Raw genomic sequence first — 20,410 nt, 5'->3', positions numbered from 1 at the left:
AGAGTGGGATGAGCTGTGTGGTCACAGCCTGGACTACGGGGATCCCACGACGCACTTCTCGGACGGCGGGGTGAGGTCCATCGCGCACCCTTCCTGGACCCACAAGGACACCACATGCATGCACGGGGGAAGAAACCGGTCTCCCGAGGAGAGGCGCGTCCGGTACTTAACGGCAACGGTAACGAGTCTAACTTACTCCAGGTGTGCCTCGTCACACGCCGCCAGACCTGAACAATACCACGCCCCTCCTCTCGAACACACCCACTCCCGTCGGGAGCCTGGTGAAGGGCGGCGAATAAAGGACGGGGTGATGGTGACAATAAAGAGGAGGGGCAGCCGACTTGTCACAATATATATGTGTGATATGCATCATGGTTTTTAGTATTTAGTGTTCAGTTCATGGCATGGTCATTGCAAGTTTCCTCTGAAAAATAAGCCGTCCACAGATTCCCACTTTCGTCTAGCTATGCCAGTCCCTAGATAGTCAAGTGTCTTATGCAGAACTTAAAATCTAATGAGCTGCTGTACATATGGAAAGGAAGACTTTGTATGTTAGAGAAAGTCCCCTTTGTTTCTATCTTTAAACTTTGACTATGAGCACAACACAGTCAGTTCAAAGGTTGGAGGTGGAGGGCAAACCGTGGACGCAGCTGCATTATAAACACAAGGTCTTCGCTTTATGTCCCTATTTAATCTGATGGGTTTATTTCAGAATCTATGATGGCCCTTACTGCTGAACTTTAAAAAGACAGCTGTACTCAAGGAAGATCTGGGATTTCTGCTTGCGCTTTTGCCATAGATGATTTAAGAGGTCATGTGATTAAACTGCTAGCTTAATGAATGAAATGATTGAAAACGGAAATGAAATACTGAACTATAATAAACTAATACCTCACAGGAAGCTACTTTACAAAGATATGTAATATAGCTCTTAGATAATTTGTCATTTTAATGTCTCTGTTTTGTCAAGTAAATTCTTTTGCCTATACAAAGCCAATGGCTACATCCAGCTTTAGTTCTCTCCCACTATATGATACTGACTGCACTTGACACAATGGTGCCGTGCTGGCCATATTTGACAGACGTTGGATATGAAGGCCAGTAGCTTCATCTCTGCTGGGTTATGAACATGTTCCCTTGGTGTGTTGGTTGGTTTGTGAGTCTGAGCTCAAACATGAGTGTGTGTTGCAAAGCTGTACAAGGATGGCTGCTTCCCAAGCTATGACAGCAAGAACTGGGACAAGGTCATTCATTACTATGGTGACAACTTACATTCCACGATCCAGCTTCAGAATTACCACAGCACTTTAAATATGTATTCATGAGCTGGGTATGTCAATAAATATCAAAACTATGTCATTAGGAAGGCCAGTGCAGGCAGTGTCCTGTTCTAGGCAATAGAAAACCTTGTTTCGTGGCATTCGTGTGTATGTTACTTTGACACATACAACTTAAAGATTGTTTTAGACCACACAGACCCCTTCAGTGGTGTTCTCTGATTGCAGCAGCCACTTTCACCAGGACAATGCAGCCTGCCACACTGCAAAAATATTTTGAAATGGTTTGAGGAAGATTACAAAGGCTGCATTTACACTGCAGGTCTTCTGCTTTTTTTGGGCTACTTCCAAAAAAATCTATAATGGCTATATATTTTAAAAGTGACCTATATCAGATATCTGCCTTTACCCTATACACTTGGTCAAACAACCGCAATAGATATACTGACCCTGAAACAGGGTTGCCAGTTCTGCAAAACAAATCACTTTCTTTTCCACGGTTTTCTCCTGCTTCTGGTAAACCCTGCATTGAAATGTGTTTTTTTGTGCTTGTAAAAGGCTAAAAACATTAAGTAGTTACATAAATTAAGTAGTTACATAAATTAAGTGTTAATTGTAGTGTTAAAATGTGTTTTTTTGTTTTGATTTTCAAAGAAAAAAACTACAAAAACTGAACCCTTGAACAGCATATCAGCATATTAGAATGATTTCTGGATCCTGTGACACAGGAGACTGGAGTAATGATGCTGAAAATTTAGCTTTGTTTGCAGCAAGCAATTACGCTTTACTTACTTTTACATACTTGCATCTTTTATTGTATTTTACAGAAAAATTACAGTACATTTATAAATGTTTTTGAGCTTTTATTTTGGCGGACATCAGTGCTTCTTGTTGTTGACATTTCAGGACCTGAGCTGATCTGAGAGTATGTGACCCTGGAGCACAAAACCAGTTATAAGTAGCACATGGATATTTTGTACAATGCATTGTATGGGTCAAAATTATAGATTTTTATTTTATTCCAAAAATCATTAGGATACTAACTAAAGATCATGTTCCATGAAGATATTTAGTAAATTTCCTACCATAGATATATGAAAGCATTACTTAGAACTTCATTTGGGTGATTTTCTTACTATTTAGATTTATTTGCACCCTCAGATCATATACTTTTAAATAGTATCTCCTAAAAACCCATACATCAATGGGAAGCTTATTTATTTATTCATCCTTCAGAAGCTATGTCGTGTATCAGAATCTATCTTCTTTTTCCTGCTTACACATTCATGTGTCATATTTGATATGTGTAACATATCAAGGATAAAAGGAGGATAAAAATTGGATTGCTTGAACCATGTAATGTCCCCAAATTCCCCAGATCTCAATACGATTGAGCATTTATAGAAAGTGCTGGACCAAAAAATCTGATCTATTCAGGCCCAACCCCACAACTTGCAGGACTTGATGTATTAGTGCCAGAAACCACATGTTCAAAGATCTTGTCCGTGCCTCGACACATTAGACTTGTTTGTCATCAAGAGGGGACCTACACTAAATCACATTTTAATGTTGTGGCTGTCTACGCTCTTGTTTATTCAGTTGTCTTCTGTTGTCACTGGACACAAGTGTAATTTCATTCTCTGCTGCACTCTATCTATTGTCCTGTAATTTTAACAGTCTTTGAATCATCTGCATTGGTCGACCACTAACAATAACAATTATTTTTTTCTGCCAGTCTAGTTAAATGCAACAATTATATGAATCCAGTGTAATTACGGTTCGACGTTGACTCTTCCTATCAGTTTCAGTTCCGCAGTAATGGAACAGTCATAATCTTGAAGTTTCCACCTCTCTCACTCTCTGTCAGTATTTCTTTCGTTTCCTAAAAAAAGAAATATTCCTCCATCTATGCAGACTCTCTACCCTCTGTCTTTTTACATCTGCCCTTTGATCTTTTCATTTCTCCTGCTTCCTTCCCATCTCTTATTACAATCATTCCCTTAATAAAGCAGCTCACTCATCTTCTTCAGAAACTCATTAACCTCCTCTCCTCTCATCCGCTTCTCCTCTAATCTCCAGTTTCTCTTGTCCTCTCCTCATGCCTCCTCTTGTCTCGTTTCCACACTGTCCTCTTTTCACAATTTTTTGTCTCATCTCCACCCCTTATCTCTTCTTGCCTCTCAATCTCTATTTTGTCGCCTCACATGGCTCCTCTCCTTTTTTCTAAAGGCGTCTCATTTCCGAACATGTATGTTTTCACACAGAAATCACATTCACCTTTAAGTTTTTACTTAAAATAGTTAGGCATAAAGAACTTATCAGTTAACACTTGATACTCTGATGATATCCTGTGATAACACTATTAAATATTAGGGCTGTCAAATAATTTAAATATTTACCATTTACATTTAGTCATTTAGCAGACTTATAAATGAGGACAACGGAAGCAATTAAAATCAACTTCATTTGTAAATTACTCAAAAAATGTAATTACTGGTAATAATGTTCCTAAATAAATGGTTGTTGTGTCATTATTAATCTTAGATTGAAAGCAAAAGACAATTTTAAAAGTAATTTCTTAATAAAACATTGTTTTTAAGTAATTATTTAAAAAGGAAAAAAGAGACAATGGGAATCAATAGGATGAATTTCAAAGAAAAAAAAAATGTTAATAATTACTTATGTCTTTAGGCTGCTGTTTGTTCTTTTAGCAAACAAGGATTAGTTTTGCTAAGTCTATATAATGTCCTCAACATTATATAGTACTGTGCTTTTTTTGAAAGACTCATATTTAAGTAGCTTTATCAGCATAGCATAAGGATTTGTATTACAAAAGCAAGGTAGGTTAACCCATGCAGTGTTTTTTTTGTTAAATGAAGAGCATTTCACTGATAGATTTCCTGCAAAATAAATTCTTTGAAGACTACATTTTTGCAAAACTCTACATGCAATTTGCTGCAGTTTTCAGCTAAAATGTACATTAAAACTTTTAAAAAACAATATTATTGACTACTTAGATGCACTTGGGTTAGAGTAGGGTTTAGTCAAGATAGCATGTTAATTTCAAAAGTGGTAGAGCATTAACCTTAGTGTCAGTCACAGGACGTTTATGCTTTATTACGAATACCAGCGTCATTAGATTTACGTTTATCTTTATGTTACAAACATTTCACTTTAAAAATGTTGCAGAAATGTCACCAGAGTTACGTTTTTTTTTTCCAGTGAGCCTGGGTTGAATTCCTGGGATAAACATTCCTTACCTTCAGTAAATCCTGCGGTGAGCTTTGGGCTTCACGTTTGCAGTAAGCTGTTGTTTATGGACATTCTTGAACTGTAAATGAGAGGATGTGGGCTGAACTCAAGTTAACACCACTGACAGCCTACAGGTGGTTCTGCTTAAGGCCAAGAAAGGCATAAATTATACATGGCAGTGGTAGATGAATATTAAAGATACGGAAGGGGAGCTTTGTGGATTAGCAGAAGAGAAATGCTCGTAGGTGTAAGATTGTGGTCCGATGGCAGTGCTGAGCGCGAGTCTGCAGTCTGACACACATCAGGGACCCGGCTCACTGAGAAACGGAGAGAAATGGAACAGGAAAAGAGAGAAAACCGGGCCAAGAGGATTCGGTGTTCCTGATGTTCCTGTCATAATGAGTACAAAGTGACCCAGTGAGTTTTTCTTGTGCTATCTTACATTGTGTGTATTTGCGAGATGCGGTTGAAGACGAACAGTTCCTGTCATAGCTAAGAACGCTGAGATCCACGTGTTCTCGCTTTTGTCAAAATTCAGATTGAAGAACATCAATCAATTAAATAAGAAAACCCGAAGTAATTTCTTCGCTCATCTAAATTCGGCACAGAAGTAATTCAAACTCATCCACATTTGTTTTAGTGGTTAGAGAAGGTCTTGCTTCTTCTGCCTTAAACAGTAAGCAGCTATAGGCCAGTGTTAATAATCAACCTAAATGCATTGCTTTCCTGGTATCTTCTTCCATGATATTATAGCAGGCTTTCACATTCACACACGCATACACACACACACACACACATCTAATCATTCTTTCATCTCTACTATAAAAACACACACTGATTTTCTTTTTTATGAATCTTGTTCTGTCAGTATAGACTGCCCTTTAAAAAAATCTATATTAATATCTTTCCAGCTGGATAGAGTTTGAAGTGTTTAAGTCTTTGTTATTGCATTGAGCAGTCTAGACCCTAGAATAAGAAAGATTCCCCTAAATGTGATTGGAGTTTGACACTTGGCTTAATATACGGACTCCATCAACACTTCTGTTTTGTAAATATCAAAATGTTTTATTTATTAAACTTAAACCTTTTAAAATACATCTTTTTTCTTAGAGTTTATGAACAATTGCATATACTGGCTATTGCTAGTGTGTTTGTGTGGATCAAATACTGTATATATCCAAAGTACAAAGTCAGCATTAAGCAAGTAGATCAATATAGTTCATTAAAGTTGTTCTAAGACAAGATCACATTTTGAATTTAGGCTTTATGACAACTTTAATGAAAGATGTTGATCTAGTTCAAATGTTGACTGATGTGTGTGTGTTTGTGTGTGTGTAATTGTTTAATATGTAAAGATCTCAAATTTAGCACAGATCTAATAAAAGAAAAAAAATTATAAGTAAGTGGTACATTACTCTCCTCCCCTAAAATATGTCTTCTGTTTGTTGTCTTCTCTTGTGAAAAGGACACTTAAACATACTTTACCTATTATGGAAAGAAATACACATTTTTTACTTGAGTGGCCTTTAATCTTTCTTTTGTCTTATCTGCAAATATTTTTTTAAATATATACTTTTAGAATTTTAAGTACACTGCAACATTCAATAGAATTGAGCGCACAAGGTCTTTCACAAAGGTCTTCATTCTCTGTATTTCACTGTGAGGAACAGTTCAGCTGTTGTGCTGTTGATGGATCATGGGCAGAACTTCCGAGCGTGGTTTTAAAATCCTGTACTGATGAACGGAAGAACTTTCTCTCTCTCTCTCTCTCGCACACATACATACACACACACACACTCCCACACATATTCTCTGCATGTGTCTATAGTGCTTTACTGAGTGAATTTCCTGCGCCCCCTAAAAGAGGAACTTGCTGAGCCAAAAAGAGAGTTAGTTTATCCTTCTTAATTACATTTATATTAAAAAAAAAATTTAAAAAAATGTCCTAACTCTTTTCAGTGTGTCTAGGATTTGGGGGATTTTTTATAATCAATGTGCTTAAGCTGTTGTTAACAAAAAAAAAGTCTGCTGAACAACTCAGCTCATCAGTTCTTACAATGCAGTGTTTTTATAATCAGTTCACAATTTTTCTAATGGGGAATAATTTCTTATTCACACACTTAGTTTATTCCTACTCTCTCTCTGTCTCTTTCAGATCATAGAGGATGGGCTGTGTGCAATGTAAGGACAAAGAGGCTGCTAAGTTAACCGAGGACCGGGACACAAGCTTGTCTCAGAGCGGAGTAGGTTATCGGTATGGGGTTGATCCCACACCACAGCATTACCCCACCTTCAGTGGGGTCACCGGGGTCACTGCTATCCCCAACTACAATAACTTCCATGGCGCTGGGGTTACACAGGGAGTGACAGTCTTTGGAGGGGTCAACACATCCACACAGCAGGGGACGCTCCGCACACGAGGAGGCACAGGTAACAGTCCCAGCTACCCAGGCCTTTGTTAAGCTTTTCATACAAGCTCAATGTTTTATTAGCCTGAGATGACCATATGTAAAAGATTGGCTAAAAATCAAATGGATTACATTTTTGTTACATAAATGCAGAAGACCTTACCAAATTCCCACAATTGTCCAATCTTATAAAAATGAAAAAAAAAAATAACAAAGAAAAAAATTAAGATTCTGAGACATACTATTTATTATAGATAAATATTTATTTTCTATTTTTGGGAGTGTGTGCATATATTTTTCGTATTTGAAGTTGTGGCAACCTTTTAAAAAATTATAAAAGTAAAATTATAAAAGTACAAAATGAAAAAAACAAAGGCACTTCATGACTTAAAATCTACTCTGACGCCTATACAGGCCAAATTGTCATGAGATCTATAAAGAACTTTTAAAGATGGGTTATCACTTATGATCTGTGGTTTAAATTGTCAGACTGCTAAATGATGAGTGCAAGCCCATTGAGGTTGATTCTTTTACATTCCTGTCCTACTGAATATGTGATAAATGACAGATTTTAGGTTTGGGTTCCATGTAATGATGGGTTTGCTTTTCTTGTGTCCCATTATTCTGGCTCTAGTATGTCGTGACCAAATATCTCAAATCTTGGGGGAGTCATTCGAGGAACAGCAAAATCAAAATGACAGTAGTTAAGATGACTTTGCAGTGCCAAACCGGACAAATGCTCCTTATCCCGAACCCACACAGTTTTGTTTATAATGTCCCGGTGGGAGAGGTGTAGCTTTCAGCTCATCCCTCTAAGATACTTTTAGACCAGTCTGCATTCTGTGCTGTGCCTCAGTGTGCTGGTCTGTACTGTGGTGGATCTGTGCTCTGGAATCAGTAGAATCAGTCTCGACTCTTGAAATGGCTCCTGCAGGCCCTAATTGCAGGTCTTAAATGTCATTTGATCGGTCTGAAAGCGTCCGCAGACCAAAATGGCTTTTTTCTTTCCTAGTGCTCACGCTGCATTATGTTGTTATCCCTTTCCAGGATAAAATTAGTTTTTTATTTTGTTCTTAATCCTCTGGTGCTGATGTGATCTTTCTCTCTCTCTCTCTCTCTCTCTTTTTGTCTCAGGTGTGACTCTGTTTGTTGCTCTCTATGATTATGAGGCTCGTACAGAAGATGATCTCAGTTTCAGGAAAGGCGAGAAGTTTCAAATCATCAACAGCACGTGAGTCTAAGAATTGAAACATGAAGCATGTTCAAAATTGAAAATTTGCTCACTACTTACTCAGCTAAACTTAAAGGAATAGTTCAACCAAGCCAATTAGTAGAATTGACTTGAACAGACTTGACTTGACTTGAACACAGTCAAAGATTTTTTAAATGTATCCTGGCTCTTCCGAGCTTGATGATGCTTGTGGATAGCGGCCATTTTTTTGAAGTTCCGTAAATCAGATATACTAACCTATATAACTAAAATACAGAAGGCAGTTATTTATGTTATAATTTTGAAAACTAGAAATATTTTACAAAAACCCGTCAGTCTGCTTCAGAGGACATAACCCCCAAAGGCATATAGGTTAGGTTCACAACAGATATGTCTGATTTACGTAGCTTCAAAATAATAGCCACTATCCACCAGCATTACCAAGACTGGGAGAGCCAGAATACATTTAATAAAAAAAAAAACTGTGACTGTGTGCATCTGAAAGAAGAAAGTCATATACATCTAGCTTGGTTTTGGGGGTGAGTAAAATATGCCGTAATTTTCATTTCATTTAATGTCAAAGCCACTTTAAGGCTATTCAGTTCACTTAGCAACCATATTCCTTCCAACACCAACACCCCCATACAGTTATTTTCAGCCATGCAAGAACAGTTTCTGCGTACTAGAATAGTGAAAAACAGAAACCTATGTAACTGTCACGGTGTGGTTTATGAGAAGGAGCACTCAACGAGTAAATAAACTTAAACAGTTTTTAATCCTTTACAAACGAACAACATAATAATACCTCGGGCAGGTAGGCAGACAGGCAGATCAACTGAACCACACATTAAATAGGCAAGATCAGACAAACAGAACTGAAACAACAGGATTTAAATACACAAAGTAAATACTTAACAAATGAGACACAGCTGAACACGATAAGACAATTAACTAAAAGTTGGTCACACTGAACACATGGCACAAGAAAAAACAACAACAAAAGAGTCCATGTGTGTGACAGTAACTATTTGAATACATTATTTTTTAATTACATTACAGTCAAGATAACCTGATTTCATGAGAAGTTTGAGAATACATGAAAAGTACAACTATTTCACATGGTGGCGATTTCATGGGAATTTGTACAGTTTGTATACAAACAGTATGCTTTCTTGTTACATGACTGATCATAATGTATACAAATGGTGACCAGTTATCGTGTTGTGAATAAATATTGGTACTGTAGATTAATTGGTGTCCAATCAAGCAATATGTTGTGATAGAGATGTTAAAAGACACACAGTATGTATTGGGTAATACGGCTAAGCTTTAATTTATATAAATGAGTAGGCAAGTAAATTTAGTAAAACAGTAAATTTGTTTTTGTAATTTTAAACAATTAGCAAACTTTTTGGCCCAACCAAATGTGACTTAAATACATATTTATATGATATATTAATTACTCCTATAGCATTTGAAATACAATTAAAGTGTACTGCTGAGTATCCAGATGAGCATCTATGGTAGACTAAAATATACTTCAAATTAACAACTTATTGAGGGTAAAGTTGTAGTTAATAGCTAATTCATTTATTTCCTCAAAATTCTACACACAATACCCCATAATGACAAGGTGAAAAAAAGATTTTTTGAAATTGTTGCAAATTTATTAAAAATAAAAAAAAAAAACTGAAAAATCACATGTACATAAGTATTCACAGCCTTTGCTCAATACTTTGTTGATGCACCTTTGGCAGCAATTACAAAAGTCTTTTTGAATATGATGCCACAAGCTTGGCACACCTGTCTTTGGGAATTTTTGCCCATTCCTCTTTGCAGTACCTCTCAAGCTTCTAGGTTGGATGGGAAGCGACGGTGTACAGCCATTTTCAGATCTCTCCAGAGATGTTCAATAGGATTTAGGTCTGGGCTCTGGTTTAGCCACTCAAGGACATTCACCGAGTTGTTGTGAAGCCACTCCATTGATATTTTGGCGGTGTGCTTTGGGTCATTGTACTGCTGGAAGATGAACCGTCGCCCCAGTCTGAGGTCAAGAGCACTCTGAAGCAGGTTTTCATTCAGGATGTCTCTGTACATTGCTGCATTCATCTTTCCCTCTATCCTGACTAGTCTTCCAGTTCCTGCTGCTGAAAAACATCCCCACAGCATGATGCTGCCACCACCATGCTTCACTGTAGGGATGGCATTAGCCTGGTGATGAGCGGTGCCTGGTTTTCTCCAAACGTAACGCCTGGGATTCACTCCAAAGAGTTCAATTTTAGTCTCATCAGACCAGAGAATTTTGTTTCTTATGGTCTGAGACTCCTTCAGATGCCTTTTGGCAAATTCCAGGCGGGCTGCTATGTGCCCTTTACTAAGGAGTGGATTCCGTCTGGCCACTCTACCATACAGGCCTGATTGGTGGATTGCTGCACAGATGGTTGTCCTTCTGTAAGGTTCTCCGCTCTCCACAGAAGAACGCTGGAGCTCAGACAGAGTGACCATCGGGTTATTGAATCGGCCCTTCTCCCCCGATCACTCAGCTTAGATGGCCGGCCAGCTCTAGGAAGAGTCCTGGTGGTTCCAAATATCTTCCACTTACGGATGATGGAGGCCACTGTGCTCATTGGAACTTTCAGAGCGGCAGAAATTTTTCTGTAACCTTCCCCAGCCTTGTGCCTTGAGACAATCCTGTCTCGGAGGTCTACAGACAATTCCTTTATCTTCATGCTTTGTTTGTGCTTTGACATGCACTGTCAACCCTGGGACCTTATATAGACAGGTGTATGCCTTTACAAATCATGTCCAATCAACTGAATGTACCACAGGTGAACTCCAATTAAGCTGCTGAAACATCTCAAGAATGATCAGTGGAAACAGAATGTACCTGAGCTCAATTTAGAGCTTCACGGCAAAGGCTGCGAATAGTTATGTACATGTGATTTTTCAGTTTTATTTTTAATAAATTTGCAACAATTTCAAAAAATCTTTTTTCACCTTGTCATTATGGGGTATTGTGTGTAGAATTTTGAGGAAATAAATGAATTTAATCCATTTTGGAATAAGGCTGTAACATAAAAAAAATGTGGAAAAAGAGAAGCGCTATGAATACTTTCCGGATGCACTGTACCTATTCTAAAGTGTTACCAAATTTTTGTAATTACCCATTGTTATGATGAAGTTGCAATTTAGTACTTTTGAACTATATTAAATTAAAATGTAATCTCAAAAACTGTATGATTAAAATTAAGTATTTTATGGACTTTTTTTGAGTGGCCTTTTATTTAATTAATACTTCATTATCTGTAATTACGAACTTGAGATTTGAAGTACACGATTGCATATTCAATACAATTAAAGTGCACTTCTTTTTCACAAGGGTTGTGTAACTTGTTTATAGTCAATTCACACTGATATATACTTGATTCAGTCTGCACATAAAGCAATTTTTATAATTTTTTTCTAATAATAAAATATATAATTCTAATTCAACAACTTCTGAATCCTACACAGATTGCTGCAAGGTAGTAGTTAACTTAGTAAGCCTGTATTCCATTTTGCACATTGTGAGGGTGTTTATCAACAGATCGCCCTCTGCTGGTGGTAATGCAGTCTCCACTGCTCTATACAACATGTCTTGTTCAGCTATGCTGTTATTATAATGGTGCATTAAAATGTGTGTGTCTATGGGAAAGTGGACACAGTAATTGGGAGAGATGAGAGAGGCTTTTCTTCCTCTTGTGTGAAGAGGATAAGCTATTTGAGAGAGGAAGAGGTTGGTTAATGGAGAGGGATATTACACAAAGGGCGTGCTAGAGTAGAGCGTTATCGAGTAAATGGGACATTCACAGAAGTACAGATCAGCTGTTGGCAGATTGTTTGTCCACTCTGTGTGTGAAAGTGTGTATGGATGTTGTCGTTTACTTGTGGCGAAAGGTTTATAGGAGAGAGATGCGAGACAATGGCAGTAGAACATTTAATGCAAATATTCCAGGAAGAGACAAAAAGTTTTCCAAAACACACAAAATTCTACCTAAAATGACCAGCAGTGATCTCTTTCTTTCTTGTGGTGATTCTATTTATTGGTACATCTCATCAAAGAAATTAAATAAACTCTAGTGATGAATAAATACACTTGGATGAACAAACGTATAAATGGTTGCAAGTTGGATGAATGAATGAGTTTAGAATGAATTTACTTCATTCTAAAAAAATTCTCAAGTTCTGCCATGACAAGAAGATAATGTGATTTTCTCTGTCTTTGTCTGTTTGTTTCAGTGAAGGTGATTGGTGGGACGCCCGTTCTCTCACTACAGGAGGAACCGGCTACATTCCCAGCAATTATGTTGCCCCTGTGGACTCAATCCAGGCTGAGGAGTAAGTGTTAGATGATTTGTTTGTGTGTGTGTGTGTGTGTGTGTGTGTGTGTGTGTGTGTGTGTGTGTGTGTGTGTGTGTGTGTCTGTGTGTGTTTGTGTGTGTGCGCTTGTCAATCTCAACTAACTGCCTGTGTTAAGGGTGGGGTTAAAATTATGTAATTCTAATCACTCCTACTTTGACCCATAGACCTTTCAGCAGGATGCAGGACAAACTTCGGCCCACTCTAAATGAATACAGATACAGTCGCAGACTACAGGGTGGCTCCTGACTGTTATTGCTAGGCAACATTTATGTTGTTGTTTGGAAAAAATTACAAAGACACTTCCCAAGAACTGACCCATTACTATTGTAACAAACCATAACTGCTTATTGAAATTATTGAATTTTGCCCTCAAGAGCCTACAAATGAATTGGCAAGGAAACATTTTAGCACACAAAAACATAAAAAAACACAGCACTTTAAGTTTTGTTTATTTAAAATGGAGCAGAACAATTTTGCTAAACACAAAACTTTTAATTATGGCATTTCTCTTGAAGTTACACTGTTTTAAAATGATGTCAGATTTTTTTCCATTTAATTTTCAAAAGCCAGATTGATGTCAGCTGCTGGCTTAGTCTAACATGCAAAACCTTAACCAGAAGGAGATGTTTGAGTGGTGAAGGTTTGCAGATGTTTTTCTGATGTTATTTGTAAGGCCCCTCAGATTGCATGTTAACATATGCAGCTTTTAAAATTTTCCCAGCCATCCCTGTTTTGTGATTTGTTTACATATTTTCTTAAATAAAAATTCCCTTCATTGTAACTTTATGAATAACATTAATATTGCACATGTTCAGAAAGAATGCATTCAGCAGATCCAAATAAGCCTGGCTTAATTAACAGTATTAGGAAACGCAGGCTGGGAATACTGATAAAGGCCCTCTTCCACTTTGTCTGTCTCTCAGCTGGTATTTTGGAAAGTTGGGCCGAAAGGATGCAGAAAGGCAGCTGCTATCCACAGGGAACCCGCGTGGCACCTACCTGATTCGTGAGAGTGAAACCACTAAAGGTAATAAACATCACTTCCTGTACCACACAACACCATTTACTCTGCTTATAGATGTGATTCATCAAGAGTTTAATTATTCCAATTCTAGTTATTCTATTACTATTACTATGTTTTTTGTTCTGCAAGAACATTCTTTTTCTCCAAAGGGGAGCTGATTTTATCAGTACTTTCTAAAACATTACAATATTGTTAATCAACGATTTATGCTTTTGATGAAGTTATTGTTATTTAAACTTATGTTTTAAATATTAATTCTATTAATGCTTAGTGGAAAAACAAAGGGGAAATTGCAAAGAAAATAGCCACACACTCCCAAGAAGCACTGTAAATGATTAAATTGAGTCTCCAAAGACTCTCAAACTACTTTTTCCAATAAACATAATATATACTGAATATAATCTGCATCCTCAAATAAGAAGTTTTAAATTTAGCCATCATTTTTAATTCAGTTATAGCATATGCTGCACATCTTGGGACTGTACTTCGTGTTTAACCATTCCACAGTTTTTTACCCTTTTTTGTACAAAGTTTATAATGTTGTGATATACCTGGTTGGTTTGGATCATGCCATATAAATCTTTAATAAAGTATTTAATAAAATTAGCATTTACTACACAGCACTATCTATTGCACTGCACATCACATACACTACACTATTTACTTCACTGCACAATATTACTGCGCTACAACAGCACTTCTCTTTTGTTCCTGTGTGGCAGGTGCCTTCTCTTTGTCTATCCGGGACTGGGACGATGTAAAGGGGGACCATGTGAAACATTACAAAATCCGTAAACTGGACAGTGGAGGATATTACATCACCACCAGAGCTCAGTTTGAGACTCTTCAACAGCTGGTCCAGCATTACACGGGTAACACTCGTAGACACGCTTCTCATTGCACACACTCAACACACAGAGCTCAGTATATCTCAATTTGTACTCTGCAAAATGATTGTAAGTAATTATAGTTTTAACTTGGAGGCATGGTTATATCCCATAATGCCACAGTGCTTTTACAGCTCTCTACAGGAGGCGGCACTGCTCCAGTCAGTCATCTGAATAGCTCTCTCTCTCTCTGCCTCTCTCAATAGGATGTACTTTGTCTGTGCTCCAGTTAACATATTGACTGTTAATGCATCTAGAATGAGTCATATGGATTTTAGATCGAGTGTGTGTTACGCTTCTTCCATGACCTCCCATACTGAGCCCAGAGAACAAACATACACATATACTCATAATAATACATCCTGATGATGACCTTAACTGTGTATCAGCATCAGTTGCTCTGTTGATGCCACCCTTAAGTGGATTGCTTTAGCTAAATGCTTTCTCATCGTTGACCGTCTTCCCTTTCAGAAGCAGAGCTTTGTGCTTGCCTTTGTAATGTTGCCTGTTACTGCTAAAGAAGACTCTGCAGTCTATTTCTTCATTTACTTCGATAGCTCGATCCAAACCTTACAGTGATTTCACTGCCCAACCCTGTCCCCGTGGTCTTTTGTCACGTTGCAGTTTTGGCACATCAGCTACTTACAACTGTAGCTAGGTAACAACTTGGGGTGTGTGAAAATCAATTGAAAAATCCATCATTACTCTCCGTTGAACGATTGTGAATTGATCCGAATTAAAAATTATTAGTAATACTGTTTTATTTGATGAAAAATCAAATGCAGGTCAAAATATTACATGTGCTATGCAGAGTATACCATCTGCAGAGGCATATAGTCTCCTATTGAATCAGGAGTGCTCAATCCTGTTTTTGAAGATCTTTCTACCTTCAGCTCCAACATACCTGAACCAACTGATGATGATCTTCCTGAGCACTTGATAATTCCAGACAGGTGTGTTCGATCAGGGTTGAAACTGAATGTGTAATAGGGCTTGTGATGTTGATGGTTGATGAGGCCGGATACACGGTCGGGTTACTCAAGCTCAGAGCAGATGGTCCTCGATAACTGATTCCTGAAATGATGTATCTATTGGTGCCAAGTGTTCTGTTATCTCAGCTTTACAGGCGAGAGTAAACATGGCTTTAGTGTTGTAGGAAAATGCCACACATTTACCCTTTGCTAAATGTCAAAACCTGCCCAACAGGCATGTCCTACATTGTGGCCAGTCAATAAGAGGCAAATATCTCAAAGGAAGCTACAAAACAGTTATGACTGAACAATTATTACTAACCATCACTTACCCCTGTTGAAAAAACAATAGAACCCTTCTCAAAGCACAAAAGAAACTGTAATAGATTTATTGGTTATAATGAAAATTTATATTGGTTTTAAAGGAAAGTATAACGGTGTCTACTGGTATGTGATGGGTGCTACTGGTGGGACATTAAATCCTATTGAAAAATTGCCCAAAACAAACTACATTTTTTATGGTTTTACTGGTAGTTGGCAGGAAAATGGTTCCTATGGGCAGTGCCCATATAGATAATTACTACAATATATGTAAATTTCTTCTTTCTTTCAAATTTAAAGGCAGATTTTTGCTCCAATGTAAAAGGTTGTGTAGAAAATCTAGACCATTATTTGTGGTTTTAAACTACGCGTTATGTTCAGAACATGGTAAACACTTAGGGGCAGTTTCCCAGACAGAAATTAAGCCTAGTCCTAAACTAAAATGGCTATTTAAATTTAAATAGTCTCAGACTTAGTGTAGTCTGGAGGAAGACTAAATCTACTTCAGGTCTAGAATTGGGGTAGGAATTAAACCTACCAGGAGGCAGGTTTAACTTCAGATTAATGTTGTGTTTTCAGTCTTAAGAAGTATTGCTACCCTTTGGAAATATAAACAAAGAAGCCTGTGAAAATAAAACTGCACTGTTAATCATTTTGATCTTCTTTTTAAGAAAAAAAGGGAATTCTTATTATAAAAAAAAAACGATTTTCTCTAAAACACATTGGCCACAAATAATGGCACCCTTTCCACTTTTGTTCAATACTTTTTGCAACCTTCTTTTGCCAGTTTAACATCTCAGTTAAACAGTTTTAATGTGTGAAATGTTGGAGAATACCTGACAAGAAATTATCAGAGACCATTGTTCTGTACAGAATCTCTGCAGACCTTTAAGATTCTTAGCTTCATGTTGATATTCTCACCTCTTCAGATTTCTAAGATTTAGGTCAGGGAACTGGGAAGGCAGAACCTTCGTTTTGTGCTCCATTTTTTGTATTGATTTTGAACTTTTGGGTCATTGTTCTGTTGGAAGATCCAGCCATGGCTCTTATTAAGGCTTTCTGAACAATTTTTCTGCAATTATCTGGCTGTTATCCCCGATTATCTGAGTCTTTGACCACTCAAACTATCTTACTCATGTTGCATTAAGACAATATAGTCAAAGACAATATATTTAAGAAAAATTATTTTTGGTGAAATAGAAATAAATGTATTTCCTTTCCATTAGTAAAATTACTGTCTACCATGTACACCATGAGTGTACAAATTTTTATTATAAACAATCAGTACACAAAATCAGATTAAACTATGATTTAAAAAAATCTCCTGTAAAATTGGTGAATGGCTCACCCCTTGTCAGATTTATAACATTTCCTGTTAATTGTACCCGTTAATGGTGGAAATGATCAATGTTTTAGCTTTAATGTTGTTGGTAGTGTTTTTTTTTATGTGCTATTTTCTTGAGTTCATATTTTGTAAAGCTCAACAATCGGTTGCTGAACAACAGAACTATTTTCTTTTCTTTTTTTCATTGTGATGGATGACAAATTACGATTTGCCTCCTCATATTTATATTCCTGTGAAACAGGAAGCCAAGATTGGATGATTGTATGCTCCTAGATACCCTGGTGTTCTTAAAAATGTAAATGTGAATGGAAATATTGATCTTCAGGGATTTTTCTCATAATAATTTCTAGGATAGTTAAATGTGTTGTTGAAAAGTTAGATTTTTGTGTTAAAAAAAAATAATAATAAAAGATCAGAAGAATAGGCTATAAATAGAGGTGAAGTAACCTAGTGGCCAAGTATAGTGACCACATACGTGGAATTTGTGCTCTGCATTGAATTCATTCAAGTGTGCTATGAAAAATGAACACACACAAACTACAATTGCCTCACTAATACAATACAAATTTATTTTCACAATCCTCTTTGATTATATTTTTAGGGTGCCAATATAATTCTGACCACGACCCTCTCTAAAACTGCTTTTTTATGTATAAAATTTATAATAATAATGGTTACAAAACAACAGTTGATTGAAATAATGTGCGCAAGAATTCATAGCAAAGAGATTCCTAGGCTATTGTTTTCCTTGGATTTACTTCTCAGTTCCATATAAGTTAAACTTTTCTTGGTCCATTTCATGTTTTACATGCAACCACTGTCCTGCTAATTTTAAATTAATCTAGTTTATTTTAGTCCAAAGTGCAGGATTTAGTCATCTTTACTTAATCTGTGTTTCAGAAAGCCATTTATTAAACAACTTAACTTTTCTAGATTAGGCCTACTCCTGGCTTAATTTAAACCCTGTCCGGAAAACCACCCCATGTTTTTGAATTCATTACACTTTTCCAGATATTTTTCCTTAGCAAAATAAATATCTTAATAGAACAAAAAAATATCTCTTAAGTTTCTGCATGTTCTAATGAGTAGTTTTCTGTCCATTAGAAATACACATTTCTTTATAGCTTGAGTTAGGATGCAGATGCAAATTAGTTTATTGTCAAAATCAGTAATATCCATAACAGTTGCAGCAATCTATTTTTTATTACCTAATTAATTATTCTGTTGATCTTTTTTTAAAATTAAGCATAGATCTTCCATGGTAGCATACATTTTGATAATGATAAGCACAGTTAAAAATCACATGTATAGCGCCTCAATATCATGGTAAAAAAAATGTATTTCATACAATTAAATGGCGATAATTAAAATTAACAATAAGTCTGTCACAAAGTAAAAGAACAATTGAAAACGAACAATTGCAGATGCCATTGAAAGAAACATGCAACATTGGCAATACTAGTTGCACACTTATTTGCAGGTGTCACTCCAAATCTCTATTCTGCTTCCTTCAGTGCTTCTGATGTTCTGATGCTTTTCTCTGTCTCTCTCTGACACTGTGTGTATCTGTATATTTCATGCTTAGAGCGGGCAGCGGGGCTTTGCTGTCGTTTGGTCGTCCCTTGCCACAAAGGGATGCCAAGGCTCACTGACCTGTCTGTCAAAACCAAAGACGTGTGGGAGATTCCACGGGAGTCGTTGCAACTCATTAAGCGCTTAGGCAACGGCCAGTTTGGGGAGGTTTGGATGGGTATGGCTCCTCCCACAGCGCTAAGCAACAGCCAACCACAAGTGTGTTAGCCAGAAGCATTATTAGCCATGGTCACAAGTTCCAATGAAATCTGTTGGTAATGAGGGAACTTGCAACCACAGTTGCTTTTGGGAAACGCACCCCAGAGAGGGAGATGGAGTGAGGTCAAAGTGAGGGGTGGAGTTACTTCACAAACGTCTGGATATGTGACCAGGTTTTCAGGTTCAATATGTGTTAAGCTCTTACAAAAGCATTTGTGTGATGATGATCGCCAAGTCATCCTTCTGGCTGTTTATAAACCCATTCGTACAATGGACATAAAATGGGTCAATGTTTGCATCTATTTCTGGAATATTCAGACATCGTGAAGTGACTGATCCTCTTGGGACAAGGTGACCTCCCTCCTTCTCTCTTTGTGCATGTTCGCCCGTCGTCCGGTTAGTTAACCCCTCTACTCCTCCTTTATAGAGAGTGCAGATGGTTTGTGCTTTAATTTAACGGGTGTGTGCATGGACTACATCCCTGATACGGTGGGACTTAGCCATGACTCCTGGGAAATTGCACGTGAGTCTCTGATGCTGGACCAGAAGCTGGGGGCCGGGTGTTTCGCCGATGTTTGGTGTGGTAAGGCAGTTCCCACATTCTCTGATTCCACACAAACTTCGGCTTTAAATTAAGATTTCAGAGAAGCATTTTTATCTAATCCTGTTTGTTATAAAATATTGGTTGCTCGCCACATTCTTATGACAATCATCTGGCATCCCTCAACCCTTTCATTTCCACATTTATTTCCACATATATCTTTATTTTATTCAATTTTATTATATTTAATTTTATTCTTGAAGATACTTTAGATACATTTTATTAATGGTAATCAAAAAACTACAAGAAAATATGTAATATGAATAAGTATTGACTGTCTAAGAGTCATGAAAGAGCAGTTAAAAATTATTTTTGTGAACAGGTAATGCTATATTTTCATTTCATGCGAACCTTTTCTATTATTAACATATTTATTAATTAGTCTAGAGCGATCTTGCATTAGGTCTTTGGTCTTACTCCTTCATTTTTGACAGAATCCCATTTCTTTTTACCCATACCCATATATATATATTTGTGACAAACTAGAGCTAATTGTTGCATACACATTTTCTAAAACTGATTTGTTTTGATAATTATTGTAAGCGCTTCAGTGAGTCTTCTACATGTTGTTATCATGCCAGTGAATGGAGGTAAGGAAAGGGTCAGTAAGTATCAAGTTGAATCATGGGTGTTTAACATGACTAATGCCCCAGGAGAGTTTTTGTTCTGCTCCACACCTCTATTAATCACAAGAGGTCTTGTTCAAGATACGTGTGGTTGTGTTCTCATCTCTCACTTTTTCTCTCACTTCCCTGTAGATGTGCATCCAAAAATATCACCTGAATCTGCCTATTATAATTATTGCCTTTAGGACACTGCTGGTATTTAGTTTTTAACGAGCAGAAGCACACAGATCATTGTGTGTGTGTGTGTGTGTTTTGAAAAATACATTAGATGTAACCATTTGAGTACCGCCTTGGTT

General features: G+C 37.0%; 1 protein-coding gene across 4 annotated transcripts in view; it reads left to right on the top strand.

Moving 5' to 3' along the window:
* fynb (FYN proto-oncogene, Src family tyrosine kinase b) overlaps positions 1-20,410 on the top strand; it is a 52,756-nt gene that overhangs the window by 24,364 nt on the left and 7,982 nt on the right. For 2 of the 4 annotated variants that reach the window (XM_043219031.1, XM_043219032.1), the window contains 6 exons: positions 6,685-6,959; positions 8,072-8,168; positions 12,426-12,524; positions 13,472-13,575; positions 14,295-14,444; positions 18,682-18,846. In XM_043219031.1, coding sequence (XP_043074966.1) covers positions 6,695-6,959; positions 8,072-8,168; positions 12,426-12,524; positions 13,472-13,575; positions 14,295-14,444; positions 18,682-18,846 — 880 coding nt within the window. In that variant the 5' untranslated portion in view covers positions 6,685-6,694. Of the gene's footprint in view, positions 1-6,684; positions 6,960-8,071; positions 8,169-12,425; positions 12,525-13,471; positions 13,576-14,294; positions 14,445-18,681; positions 18,847-19,314; positions 19,471-20,410 lie in introns of all 4 variants that reach the window. The other 2 variants (XM_043219033.1, XM_043219034.1) reach the window with 2 other exon arrangements.

Source organism: Puntigrus tetrazona, chromosome 20 (genome assembly GCF_018831695.1).
Source record: "Puntigrus tetrazona isolate hp1 chromosome 20, ASM1883169v1, whole genome shotgun sequence".
NCBI lineage: Eukaryota > Metazoa > Chordata > Actinopteri > Cypriniformes > Cyprinidae > Puntigrus > Puntigrus tetrazona.
The sequence above is the reverse complement of the archived record's forward strand: the minus strand, read 5'-3'. Positions and strand labels throughout refer to the sequence as shown.